General features: G+C 44.3%; 1 protein-coding gene across 1 annotated transcript in view; it reads right to left on the minus strand.

The window, feature by feature from the left end:
* ELL3 (elongation factor for RNA polymerase II 3) overlaps positions 1–13988 on the minus strand; it is a 250716-nt gene that overhangs the window by 146478 nt on the left and 90250 nt on the right. Inside the window, exon 3 of the mRNA XM_085644350.1 lies at positions 6265–6392. Coding sequence (XP_085500476.1) covers positions 6265–6392 — 128 coding nt within the window. The remainder of the gene's footprint in view (positions 1–6264; positions 6393–13988) is intronic.

Consider the following 13988-nt stretch of genomic DNA (forward strand, 5'->3'; position numbering starts at 1 on the left):
GACCTCTCAAATGACATCACTGATGACATCATCCAGTGAATGTGCGTCTTTATGAAAATTAAATATTTTTTATATATGTAGATCTCAAGGTCGATGGAAGAATAAATGGGTATATAAGTGTCTAAATGGATTTTTTTTTTTTTTTTTAATTGATTGTATAACGGACTGATTAAGTGTATCTTAGTGAATACATGGGTTACTGAGTAATGTTTAAATATGCAAATATCTGTATCAGTCTCTCACTTTGTGTATAATTGACTGCATGGGTTGGTGAGTAGCTACAGGAGTGTCTATATGGATTATTGCTTGGTTTTTCGAGTATCAGTATGAGTATCTGAGTCTGTATGGTTCAGTGGATGGTATTACTTACTGCATAGATGCATAAATGAGTAAGTCACTGTTTGTATGTGTTGAAGACAGTATGTGTGCAGGACTGTATGGGTGGATAAGTGTGTGTATGGGTGTGTTAGTGAGTGAATGACTGTCTCAATAGTGTCTTTATAAGTAACTACATATGTTTTAAACTAGTATATGTGAGTATTGGTGTATATAAGTGAGTATATGTGAGAGTGAGAGATTGGAAGAGTTCCTGTATGAATAAGTATGTGTTTCTTTAAGTGATTTTTTAAAAGAGTATGTATGTGTAACTTTCTGTAGAAGTAAGTGTGCTGGTGTGTGTATAACTGTATATGCAAGTAAATGCATGTTTGATTCTTTATTAGCATGAGTGACTATGTGTATGAGTAACTTTATGGATGAGTGGCAGTGTGTAACAGGATGTATAGGTGTATGAGTACATTTGATGAGTGAGTACATGTATGAGTGACTATATAGGACTGTTGGTGTATGAGTGGATGTGTATGTAGATCTTAGAATTACTGAATAGGTTGTTGTAACTGGTATTGGTATGACCATTGTTTAGAAAATGTTGGCTTCTATTTTTGAGTGTGTGTATCAAAGGTTATATTAGGGTGAGAGGAGGTCTGCCACTCTATCACAAGGATGATGTCATGAGTGATGTCATGAGTGATGTCATTTGAGATGTCATCAGTGATGTCATGAGTGATGTAATATGTGACGTCATCAGCAGTGCATTGCGGGCGTGCGAGTTATAGTTAGCTGAACTAACTATAACGGGGGAATTTCTATGGTTTTGTACGAGTGAAATGTCCAACTAACTATAACTTTCCCTAAAACCTATGGTTTTTTCAGTGAATTTCAAAGGTTTTGTAAATGACAATTTTTAAATGTATTAATTGTTATATTTATTTTTTTGATACTGATTTACTACATTTTTTTAAACTATTTATGTTTAGATATTTTATTTTTTAAATTACATTATAATTACATTATACATTACATCACAAAATATACTTTCTCAGAATGAATTACTTTAGTTTAAATACTTTGCAAAGAGGCAATAGACTTAAGTACAGTAGTTACAGTTGTTGCAATGGGCAACACAATTTCAAACCCAATGCAACATTGAGCTCAATGGGAATTTCTAGTTAAATGCAATTAGTTACTTTATGGATTACTTTTCTAACCACAGGACTGGATCCTAGATTCAGTCCTGGGACATCTCCTGTAAACAGTTGAGTAAAAGCGTTTTGGTTACACTAGTGAGTTTTAAGGAATATTATTGTATTTTAAAAGTTGACACTTCGAAACTTTTCTAGTGAAAACCAGACAATGGATTCCTATGGAAGGAAATACAAGTTACTGTTAAGTACCGTTAGAATTACTTTTCAGGATCAGTACTGGGCTCAAAGATGCAGCACAGAGGTCTCTCCTGATAACAGGTGAGTAAATCGGAATTTGTTGTTCGGATGATTTTGGGTGAATATTTTAAAGTTACCAAAACTCCACACTTAGAATTTCCAAGTGAAACCAGTCAATGTTAGCCTATGGAAGGAAATTAAAGTTACTGGTAAGTACGGTTAGAATTACTTTTCAGGATCAGTACTGGGCTTAAAGATGCAGCACTGATGTCTCTCCTGATAACAGGTGAGTAAATCGGAATTCGTAGTTCGGCTGATTTTACTTCGGTCCAGTATATATAGAGCCACTTTCCTACACAATCCCCTCCCTTCACCACTGTGCAAACACGCCCTCTGGCGCGTTTTACGTAGGGAAAATTATTCCCCTTCAATCCTGGGGGTCCCTAGAGTCCAACTAGCCCACTAGGTACATCCAGTAAGCGCCACAGAGCTGCATTGCAGAGAGGTGTAAAATGGGGCACGGCCTGCACCACCTCTCTGCAACGCAGCGCAGTGGTGCTTATTGGAAGCACCTGGTGGGCTAGTTGGCCCCCAAGGTCCCTCAGGATTGAAAGGGAATTATTTCCCCAACTTAAAACGCGCCACAGGGAGTGTTTGCACATGTCACCTCAGGCCCCGTCCCCTCCCTTCACCACTGTGTAAACGTGCCCTGTGGCCGTTCTAAGTTGAGAGATTAAGTCCCCTTGAACCCTAAGGGTCCCTAGGGTCAAACTATCCCACTAGGTACCTCTGGTAAGCGCCACAGAGCTGCGTTGCATAGAGGTGTAAAAAGGGGCGTGGCTTCAGAACACCTGTCTGCAACGCAGCACCCTGGCGCATACTGGAGATACCTGTTGGGCTATTTGGCCCTCAGGGACCCTCAGTATTGAAAGAGAATTAATTCCCCAACTTAAAACGCGCCGCAGGGCGTGTTTGCACAGTGGTGAAGGAAGGGGGCGTGTCCTGAGGCGACATGTCTTCAAACACGCCCTGTGGTGTGCTTCAAGTTAGAGAATTAATACCTTCTCAAACCTGTGGGTCCCTGGGGGCCAACTAGCCCACCAGGTACCTCCAGTATGCGCCAGGGGGCTGCGTTAAAGAGAGGTGTTCAGAGGCCACGCCGCTTTTTACAACACTCTGCAACACAGCTCCGTGGCGCAGGCCTAGGGGGTCAGGGTGTTTCTACCCTGCCCCCTTTTTGCGTTCTGCACGTTTTTTCTTCTCATTTCTTGTGCCTTGGTTCTACCGAGGCACAAGATGGCTGCTAACACTTCCTAGTTTGAAGTGTTGACAGCCAATTAGCATACAGCTCGGCAGGGTGCGCGGATCCACCGCGCCCATAGATATATCTATGATTTTACTTTTGATTTTCTCAGGAACTACTGAACGGATTTACACCATTTAAGCAAAAGGCACAAGTGTGAACCAAGGGCTACCTTTTTGCCAAATTTGGTCTAATTCCGTTCAGCAGTTCGGGCTGTAGCTGCGACGAACTGTCCCTATGGAAAATTGCATGGGGAAAACACGTTTTGGGACCCCCCTTTTTTCTCGACCCAAACTTGACCAATCACCCTGAGACTTTCAGGATAGGAGCGGAACGGAGTGGGCCATGAGTTTTGAAACTTTCGCGAAGATTCGTCAACCGGCGCCAAAGTTATTCCAAATAGAATGTTGTGGATTTCCTATGGATAATGGGTCCTAACTATAACTACCTACTGGCGACCACCAGTAGGTAATAAAACACCTTGTGAATCTATTAGATTTTGCAGTGTTTGAGGGAGACAGAGCTTTGGAAAGGGGAATGGAGCATTGGACCGAACAGTGTGTGGGTCCAAACCCTTAGTGGAAGTTACATGGAGGAGAGTGGAAGAGAGCAGCAACTGGCAGGATAATACCGACACTCGAGAGATCACTAATAAGGTATTTTAAGCTGGAATGAAGGAGACCATCTTCTGCTTCCTTCTCAAAAAGAATGGAAGAGAGATAAATCAGGAATCATCAGAAGTGCACGAGGCAACACTGAGGAAGGTCTTCTGCAATAAGAGGATTGTGAGAAACGGTTGTTGATTGAGGGGGTGAAACCCTACTCAAGCACCAACCACAAATCTTTGCCGGGGTGAGGCACAAGCAAACCACCAACTTAAGCTGTGCTCAACCCTCTTGTTGCTACGCACAGAGTAGTCAGGCTAAACTTAAAGGCAATATGTAAAGTATTTATGCAGCACTTCAAACAGTATAATAAAGTGAAAGCACAACGCAAGAAAAATCCCACATCAATTAAGAAAAAAAATGCAGCAAACTTTAATAAATAAATCAAGATCGAAATGACAAAAATCCAATCAGCAGAATCGGAGATGTGCAATTTTAAAGATTTAAGTGAAAATAGTGCCAAAAAGCCTAAAGCACCACTTGCGGCTAGCTGGTTGTGCGAGACCGGCAAAAAGTCACATGTTCAGGCCAACCGTAATGAAACACCGGTAGGTCACAGGACCAGGGTAATCCTGATGAAAAGTTACCTTCTCAGTCCAACACAAAGAGTCCCGTTCAGGGTGGAGGGGGCAGCACAGAGACAGATGGTAATTGATGTAGCGCGAAGAGCAGGCCTGGTGCCAGGGACTATCATCGCTGTAGTGCAAAGATCCCGTTGTCTTCGCAAACTGTCGGCCAGAACTTCGCGATGGTGCTCCCTGCAAGAGGTCGCTGCGGTAGCGCGAAGGGTCGGGCTGATGGAACTTCACGTTGGCAGGCAATGCGAATGACAAGGTTTTGCCACCAACTGGCCCGTTTACAGTGGCGAGGAGCCCAAAAACTTCAATTCGGCTCCACTAATGCCACACCAAGGGTCCAGGACCTGAGGGGCACCTCTTGGGAGTCAGGGGCTTACTCCAGCTGGATCTGAGTGCTGGTTTAGGTAGCCGGGAGCCAGGTATGTCACTTTGGCTCTGAACAGGACCCAGCAGCCTAGTCTTTGTAGCCTTTCTGTGAGTCCTGGTTTCAGGTGCAGGTCCATTTCCTCTGACCCAGGCAGGAGGGTAGGAGGACAGCAGTCCAGTAAGGCATCCATCCAGCAGAGCGGCAGTCCAGCAGAGCGGCAGTCCTTTCAGCAGCACAGCAGTACTTTCAGCAGCACAGCAGTCCTTCTTTCTGGCAGACTCTCCACAGGTCTAGAAGTGTACTGAAGAGTTGGTGTCTGAGGTTCAATATTTATTCCCAGTGCCTCATGTGCAGTGGGAGAAGCTTCTAGATGTTTACATTTGAAGTGCACAGGTTTCCGGTCCCACTGGGTCCTGGCTCCAGACTAAATACATGGGTTATGCAGTCCTTTGTGTGGAGGCAGGACACAGCCTATTCAAGTGTAAATAGGCTGTACCCCGCTCTGCCCTCTCATACTGCCAGTGATGGCCCATCCAAGTAAACTTAGGCCCTCTAGTGTGTGTGACTGTCTAGGAGGAAGACACAAAGCCCAACAGTCAACTGACCCAGTGACAGGCTGCAGGCACTAAATGGCTAATTCAGAAAAATGCCAGCTTTCTAAAAGTGCCATTTTCAAAAATGCTATTATGAAAGGATTTTTATTACAATTCCACAGACACCAAACATTAATTGGTTACGTGTTCTCATTTGGAAGTTATATATCTTATTAGATGTAATAAGGTAACTCCAATGTTACCCTATGGAAGAGATCAGCCTTGCAGTAGTAGAGTTTTTCACTACCAGGACATGTAGAGCTTAAAAGTACATTTTCAACTTTTTAAATAACTGCACCTTGGGCAGTCCAGGGCCTACCGTAGGGGTGAATTATATGTATTAAAAAGGAAGGATTGGGTCAGCAACAAGGTTTATTTTGTTAGGTTGAGATAGCAGTTTAAAACTACACACACAGGCTGCAATGGCAGGCCTGAGACATGTTTAAAGGCATTTAATTAGCAGGGCCTGGGCACAGGTAGTGCCACTTTACTAGGAACTTGCAAGTAAAACAAAGGCAAAATGTTAGGGGGGTAATCTCACCAAAGACACCAGTTCTAACAAGGATGCTGAAATATCATGCTTTTGAATCCATCGCTGAAACTGGGATAGGGCTACTAGGCTTAGTCCCATCCCAAACCTAGGTTAAGCCAATGAGCGCTATTGTGCAATGGTTAATTTGTGTCTAACCTTCTCAACAGCACAAAGACATTTAGGTGAGCCTCCCAGACTATGAGGTTATAGAATGTGGCATGGACTGAATCATTGCTCACATTCTGTGTGTAGGAGTTTCTTACTCGCTTCATATTCCCCATAAAAGCCTGTATCTATGCCAGGTGTATGAAGAATGCCACATCCATGTGAGATAAGGTGGCCTTGTGTGATTTGGCAGCTCTGCTTCTGAATCTCACCCTTTTGCAGTATGCCAGAAATTATAACCCGGAAGGCAAAGACTACAAAATCATGCACTCTCATGATGACACACATGAACACACATGACACACAAATGTACTACTTTACAATCTCGGAGAACACTCACCTGGACACGCCCTGTCGAATACACTCGAAGCTGGACTGAGGCTTATCCTTATTCTCACGCGAGAGGTAGAAGGTGAAGACACGGACTGCATCATTGGGGCCTGTATCCGATGCAGGGATTTTGATATACTGTGAGAAAAGGTGAAAGTAATGCGTCAGAGAAAGCAGTGAGGGGAAAAAGGAAGGCAGTGGGGACTACAGAGAGGAGAGGGGAGGCTCCAGGAAAACCCACTCTCACTAAAGAGACCTGAAAGGAGTATCCAAGACCCTGGGCTAGAATAACCTCTCGAAAGAGGCTTGCCAAACTGAATCTAAGGCCCATGCTGTTCATCAGTGACCATACCACTAGCATCATGAAGTTCAAATCATGTCAGTGAGTTCAAGACACTTCACAGATGTTAGGTAAAACCAAGCACAATGGAAACTGTGAATATGAAACCACTTACGCGAAGCCTGAAGTTCAAGGAAGAGTCAAGATTGCGCCATCAAAAGTGCAAACAGTAAGTAACATGTGAAGGTGCCAAAACTAAGACGGAGCAAGGTTATTTTAGGCTTGAGCTGAAAAAGCTCAGGCAAAATCTCAAGCAGGGCCTACTCATGAATACTGCTGCCTCAAAGACAAAGCCTAAACAATAAAGCATACACACAATGGAAAACTATAGCTAATTTCTTATTTCACAGGAATTCATCTGATTCCACACCCTTCCAGTGTCCTTCTAAAATCATCATTGGCACTGTCAATCATGTTGGCTTTTGCATACTGAAAAAGTGTTCCTATGCATCAGAAAGGGGCCCAGAACAGGTAGTAAATGGCAACAGCTGTGCAAGCTACTCTCAGACACAGAGCAGGTACTGCACAGGCAGCTGTGCAAATACCCACCTACACACAGAGAGCAGGTACAGGACAGGCAGGAGCAGTGGGCAATCCTGTAGTGTGATGGGGAGAACCTTTCGGAAGGTGATGCATGTCCCAGTCAACACACTTCGCTGCATAGGCGGTGGTGCACGCCCAAGGTGGGGGCTGTAAAATCTTTAAAGAGATCACCCTGGCCAGAATCACAAAGGTAAGCCTGAACCCCACACATTAAACGGGCCCGAGGTCTAGAAACCTTTTAGCCCCCCCACAGCAAAAATCGGGCCCCCCTTCAAAACTTTACGGCAATATTTGAGGGAGCGGTGAGACTGGGCTGGTAGAGGGCGGGCTTGAAAGGTCATTTTCTGGGGTACTTTTTCTTTACGTCATAATCCACATTAAATGCGAGACTTCTAAAAGAACAAATACACCAAACTGAAATTGACGAAAAAACACTACTCACCATATTTGGGTTGTTTTGAGCCTCTCACACTCCTAGACCTCAATGCAACAGCACCTGCTGCACTAATAATAGCTCTTTCACCCCTTATCCACCATGCCTGACCACCATGCTAATCAAGGGTGTAGCTATAAAATATAAATACCCCCCGCCCCTTTGAACCAAAGCTCTTATGGGACCAAGCAAGCGAAGCAAGTCATTGCAACCCTCTTCTCTTGTCTCTTCCATCTAAGCATCTATCCATTCATCCTTCCATTCACGCACTGATATCTACCTTTCAGCTTTATATTCTTTAATTCATTCATCCATCATGCAGACTTTCACCATTACATCTGTCTATCAATATCCAAATCTATCCATCCATATCCAAACATTTCCACCAAACCTATCCATCCATCCATCAATCATCCTTTTATTCATCCATCCCTACATCCACTCTTTCACTCATCCACCCACCCACCCACCCATCCTTTGAGTTATCCAACTATTCTTTCGCTCATCCATCCAACTTTTATTCCATCCATCCACCCATTCACTCAGCCATCCGTCCTGTCACTCATCCATTCACCCTTCTACCCATCCATTTATTCTTTCATGATTTATTTGCACTAGCCAGACCCGAAGGTATCCGAGCGCTTTACAACATACATCGTGATGCAATCAGTTATTCAGTATTACAATAAACAGTGTTGAGGTGTCTATGTTCTGCGCTGGGCAGGATTCTTTTGGAAGTGGAGCTTTCACACATTGTGAGGCATCTCTCCATTTAGAAGAGGACGGTTGAGGAGGAAGTCTTTGAGCGGTCTTTTGAAGTTTACGAAGGAGGGATTAGTCCTGATGTGGACTGGTGTGGCGTTCCAAATTTTGGGGCATTTCCCGAGAAGGAGTGGGACAGGGTTTTTTGTTTGCGAGTTTTTGGTTGCATGAGAAGAAGAGTGTTAGTGCTCCTGAGGTTCCTTTTTTGTCCTGCCTTTTTGAGCTTGGAAGCCAGGTAGGCGGTTTACCGGTGTGAAGAGCTTTGTGTGCGAGACAGGCAGTTCTGAAGTTGGCACGCATTTCGATTGGGAGCCATTTTAGCTCTCTTAGAGAGGGAGAAATGTGGTTGTAGTTCTTTACTCCAGTGATCATCCTAGCAGCTGCATTTAGAGTTGCTCGGAGGGGGGCTAAGTGAGATTTTCCCGTGCCAGTGAGTGTTGCGTTCCCGTAGTCCAATCTGGACAAAACCAAGGATTGTGCGGCCAGTTTAAGATCATTTGGGGGTATGAAGGGTTTTATTTTGTTGAGTAATTTTAGGTTCAGCAATGCGCTTTTCACTGAGTTCTTGATATGTTTGACCATGTTTAGTTTTGGTCCAGAGTGATTCCCAGGGATTTAACAGAGTCTGCCAGGGTAAGATTGCACTTAAGAGTGTCAATGGATTTTAGCCATTCTGTGATTAGAGGGGTCTGCTCCTTGTTGGATATGAAAAGGATTTCCGTTTGGTCTAGGTTGAGCTTTAGGTGGTTGTGGAATAGCCAGTGTTGGACTTCTCGCAGGGTGTTATTTAGTTTCTGTATCTCTACAATTGAGGATGTTTCTATGTAGATCTGGGCATAGTCTGCATAGAGGTGGAAGAGTATGTTGGATTTTAAGAGTATGGAGGGGAGGGGTTCCATGTATATGTTAAACAGTGATGGGGAGAGAACTGATCCTTGTGGGACTCCCTTAGTTATGGAGAGGAGGTCGGGCGTGAAGTTGTTAATTTTTATTCTTTGTGAACGGTTCTGAAGGAAGGAGGTAAACCATTGTAAGGCCACCTCATCTGCACCAATTCTCTCTCGGAGTACATTTAGGAACAGATTGTGATCAACCGTATCAAAGGCTGCCGATAGGTCAAGGAGTATGAGTAGGCAGCCACGGTCTGCATCGAGGGAATTGTAGACATCATCCATGACATTCAGGATCGCTGTCTCTGTGTTGCAGCCTTTTCTGAAGCCTGATTGGTGAGTATCTAGAAAGTTGTTGCTGTCAATGTGTTGGTTAAGTTGGAGGAAAACACATCTTTCCAAGATTTTTGATAGGAGGGGGAGATTAGAGTAGCCTGAAGTCGTTGGGGTCGTTTGGGTCCGCGCCTATTTTTTTAATAATGGTGTGACTTGTCTGATTTTTAGACAGTCTGGCATGGTTCCAGTACTCAGGGAGCTATTTATAATCTTGTCCCAAAGAGGGGCTAGGGTGAGGTTGAGCTTTTTAGCCAGTTGGGCGGGAATAGGGTCAGCTATGTCTGAAGAAGGTTTGGACCTTATAATCATTTCTGTGATGTCTGCTTCGGAGATGGGGTTGAATGACTTCCAGCTGCTCTGAGGTTGTTCCCTCGTTGCTGGGAGGCGGATTATCGTTGGATAACGGGGGTGGTCTTCCAGGGAGCGGTCAATCTTGGTGATTTTGTCATGAAAGAACTTGGCAAAAGGTGTCACATAGTTCTTTGGAAGCCTGGATGGTTGATGCCAAAGGTTTAGCCGTTTGTTGTTTGAGGAGGTTGAAGAGTTCTTTGGGACGATTTTTGGCATTGTCTAAAGCACTACGGAAGAAGGTAGACTTTTTGTTCTCGATATGTATTTTATAATTCCTGCGTTCTGATTTGAGTTGGTCGAGGTGGGTTGGGGATGGGTTGTCCGGCAAAGTCTTTCTGCAGCTCTGAGAGGTCTTCTTTTAGAGTTTAGGTCTATATTGAACCAAGCTCTCGATGGGTTATTCCGGAATCTTTTTTGCTTCAGGGGGCTACTTGGTCTAGTATGGTTGTCATTGTTGTATTGTAGTGTGTGGTAAGCTCAGTTGTAGCTAGGTCATTCGTGTTGATGGGGAAGTAGTGTTCTTACCCTTTCTTCCAGGTCAGCAAGGGGAATCGGTCTTAGATTTCTCGTCCAGCGAAGGGCATCCTGTGGACGGGGAAGGCAGCGAGACAGATGGTTAATGTGAAATAGGATGATGTGGTGGTCAGACCAGTCGACAGGAAGGGTGTGGTCACTAGTGACTGTATCTTCCTGAGCTATAATGGCATCCAGGACTGAGCCTCTATTATGCGTTTGCTCTGTGCAGTGTTGGATAAGGTTGTTGTTGAGAAGGAGTTTTTTAGGGATTGGATCAGGTTGTTACTTTCATCATTCCACTATATGTTGAGGTCCCTTAGTATGTTGTTGGAGTCTAAGAGTGAGGAGTGTGTTATCAGGTCAGAAAGATGTTCTCCGGAAGAGGGAGCGTTGCCTGGCAGAAGGTAGGGGAGATGGCAGTGTCCTTCGTCTTAATGGTGGAGGATAGGTATTCAAATGTATTGTAGGAGAGGGAGTCGATTTTGGTAGTGGAGATGTTGCTTTTGTGGAGGATTGCAATAGCCTCGCCATGATGGTTCTTTCGGTCTTTGTTTATGATTGAGAACCCTGGGGGCACCAACATTTCAAAGATTGGTAAGGAGGATTCTTTCTGCCAAGTTTCTGTGATGAACGTGGTATCGATGTCGTGTGTTAAGATGGTTTCCGCAAGTTCTGTTGCGTATTTGGTCGCAGATCTGCAGTTTATAAGCATGCAGTGGATCGTTGTCTTGCTGTCAGGTTTCTTCTGGGGAGGGGTCCTGGGTACGTTCGTGTGGAGGGCTGGTGGTTTCTCCGTTCTTGGTGTGATGTGGTCTCTCCCAAATCCCGTGATTACCTGGATCTTGGAGCTGGGGATGCTAGTTGTAGAGGGGTCGTAAGAGTTGGCAAGATCGGTCGCCTCTTTCAAGGACATTGCGGCGCTTGTTCTTTTGGGTCTCACAGGCTGGTTGATGAGGGGTGTTGAATTCCAGTTGTGTGGCTCTGGCGTGTGAGGGCTTGGGTGTTATTTGTTGCAGTCAGTAGGAGGGGAGTGAATGCGTTGAATAGGCACCAGATGTGTAGTGATGTTCGATAATATTTTGCTTAGGCCCTGTATTATGATCTCTAGTTGGCTTTCCACCAGAGTCTCTTTGGGACATATTCAGTGAGGAGGATGGAGAGATTTTGTTGGCGAGAGTGTGGATTATAATCTCATTAGTACCTATGTTATTCCTGAGGTTGGCCGAGGACATGTGGTGGGAGTAGTCATGATGTGTTTTAAGCAACGGTTTGTGGAGCACTGTTGGATGGTGCGAGTTGGGAGACTGATTGTGTGACGGCTCCCCTTGTTGTCTGTATGGACGAATTTCTAGGAAAGGGAAGGGAGGGGAAGCGGTCGGCAGGAGGATGGAGAGTTTTTCCAGAGACATATCCCGGAGATGCTCTGGAAGAGAAGTGTTTGGTGTGCAATTGTGAAGTTGTGTAAGAGGAAGAGAGGGTGGAGTCGGAGGGGTTGAGATTAACCTTGGTGGGGTGATCTGGAGATTGTTATGTGAATTCGCGTGAGGGGATGGTAGGTCAGGGTATGGGGGATAGGGGATAAGGGGTTGTGCGAGTGTTTAAAATGTAAGGGAGTGATGGCGTTCCGTAGCATGTGGAATAGGGAGTCAAATGAGTCTAGGTTGGTGTTGTTGGCTTGAATCAGGACTATACGGTTGCTGTAGATGGTAACAAGTATTGCAGCTGCGCGAAGGGTGATTTGAGATAGAGATCGTCAATTTGCAGCCGAGAGCGGTGGTAGTTGTTTTGGATCTATGGAAGTGGGATCTAAGTATTGTGTTCCATTTCACGGGTGATGCTGGGTGTGGAAGATGAGATCCATTTTCTGTTGTCCTTTGGAGGAGCAGTGGAATGTATCGGCGAGGAGTTTTCGGGAGTTTTCTAATCAACCTATGTTTGAAGTTTCTTTTTGCTTTGATTGAGAGATTAGGTGGGAAGATGATGGTGAAAGAGTTCCGACCATGGGCTTTTAAACATTTCGTAGAGGGGTCTCACTCATCCCTCCATTCACTCACCAACACCCCCAGCCTTTCACTTAAATTATGAGCATTTGTCTGCTGAATTGCACTCTGAAGAGGCCCCTTAAGAACTCCACCCCGCTGTAGCTGCTAAAGCAGGGCTAACTATGCCACTGACTCCAATCTCGAAACAGACTCTCTATGCCTTGCAGGAAAAAAAAGATCTTCCACGTATTGCCCGCCTCTGTGCAGCAAGGGTGCCCTCAGGCATACTGCTAGCAAGGAATATTACCCCCACCCCAGGCCTCTTTTGTAAAGGGAAACAGTCATAATTATGATATAGTGTGTGCCTCACACATCTGGGTCCCTCTGCCCCTGCTTCACTAACGACAAAGTGTTTGTTTAATGGATTTATAAAAATGTTTCCACCAGGTCAGTCTGATTACCCATTACTAAAATGCATTCTTTGAAAGCACTTGTTTTTATTTTAAACACTAAATAATTTTGTGGCAGCTTATCTTTTACTCCGGGTCACTGGATTTATGACTTTGTGACTCTGCGGCCACTGTGTTTTCCGCATTCGCCACATAATCCGTCGCCTTTTGCAGAGTTTAACAAAAACATTGTCTGTAGCTCAAACGGATCAAGCTACCAAAACGTGTCCCTGAGCAGCGGAAAGTTCTTATCACTGGAAAGCCCTTTGTAGTGGAAAGTCCTTCGCAAAGGTTGACTAGTCATCTTTCAATTACTTATTGCTGTATTTGGTTGTTTGACTGGTACTAATCAGGTACCATATGAGCACAGACAGTACAAACGTATAAAAATATAAAATAATACTATTACAAAATGTGCCAGATTATGCCGCAAAATTTGCCTTTTCTTGCTGCTTAATTTAGTCAACCCTGTCGCATAATTCGGTCCTCCACTGCGACATAATTTCAGAGGCCTTGCTTATACTGTGTTTAATACTATTTTAAAATGATGACATATATTCAAGTGCTTGCTGTTACCGGCTGGAGCTTCTTAGCATTCTGTAAAAATAAGTCACTCTTCCGAACGGTACCAACCAGGATTTCATTCTGTGACTCTCTGGTCTCACAGAGACATTTTTATATGGTGGCATTAACCAAATGAAATTTCATTATGTAAAAGAGTGCCTTTCCCACCAGATTAATTTGCATTTATTTGTTTCTTAACGTGGGTAATTCATTTTATATGCAGTTGTCTAAGGGTGAAAAAATAACAAAATACTTTAGAATATTTTATTCACTTTTGCCACCTCTTTCATCCCGCTACTAAGGTGTTCACGATTACAATTGACATGCTTTATTATGTACTTGAAACGCTGGATGTAAATGAAGATAGCCGGTACACACGACAAATAATCAAAGTCGGGCTTCCAGGCCATCTTTATTTACTGGTACTTCGAGGCATTTGTGCCTCCCTGGGAACAAGGCGATGGACACCCAGGGGGGTGCGCCCACCAGTTTGAAGACCTGTGCAATGGGCACTGCAACATCACCCCTTATGAGTGGTGCAGACATGAAATGGGAACCACAAAGCCAG

Source organism: Triturus cristatus, chromosome 3_1, assembly GCF_964204655.1.
Source record: "Triturus cristatus chromosome 3_1, aTriCri1.1, whole genome shotgun sequence".
NCBI lineage: Eukaryota > Metazoa > Chordata > Amphibia > Caudata > Salamandridae > Triturus > Triturus cristatus.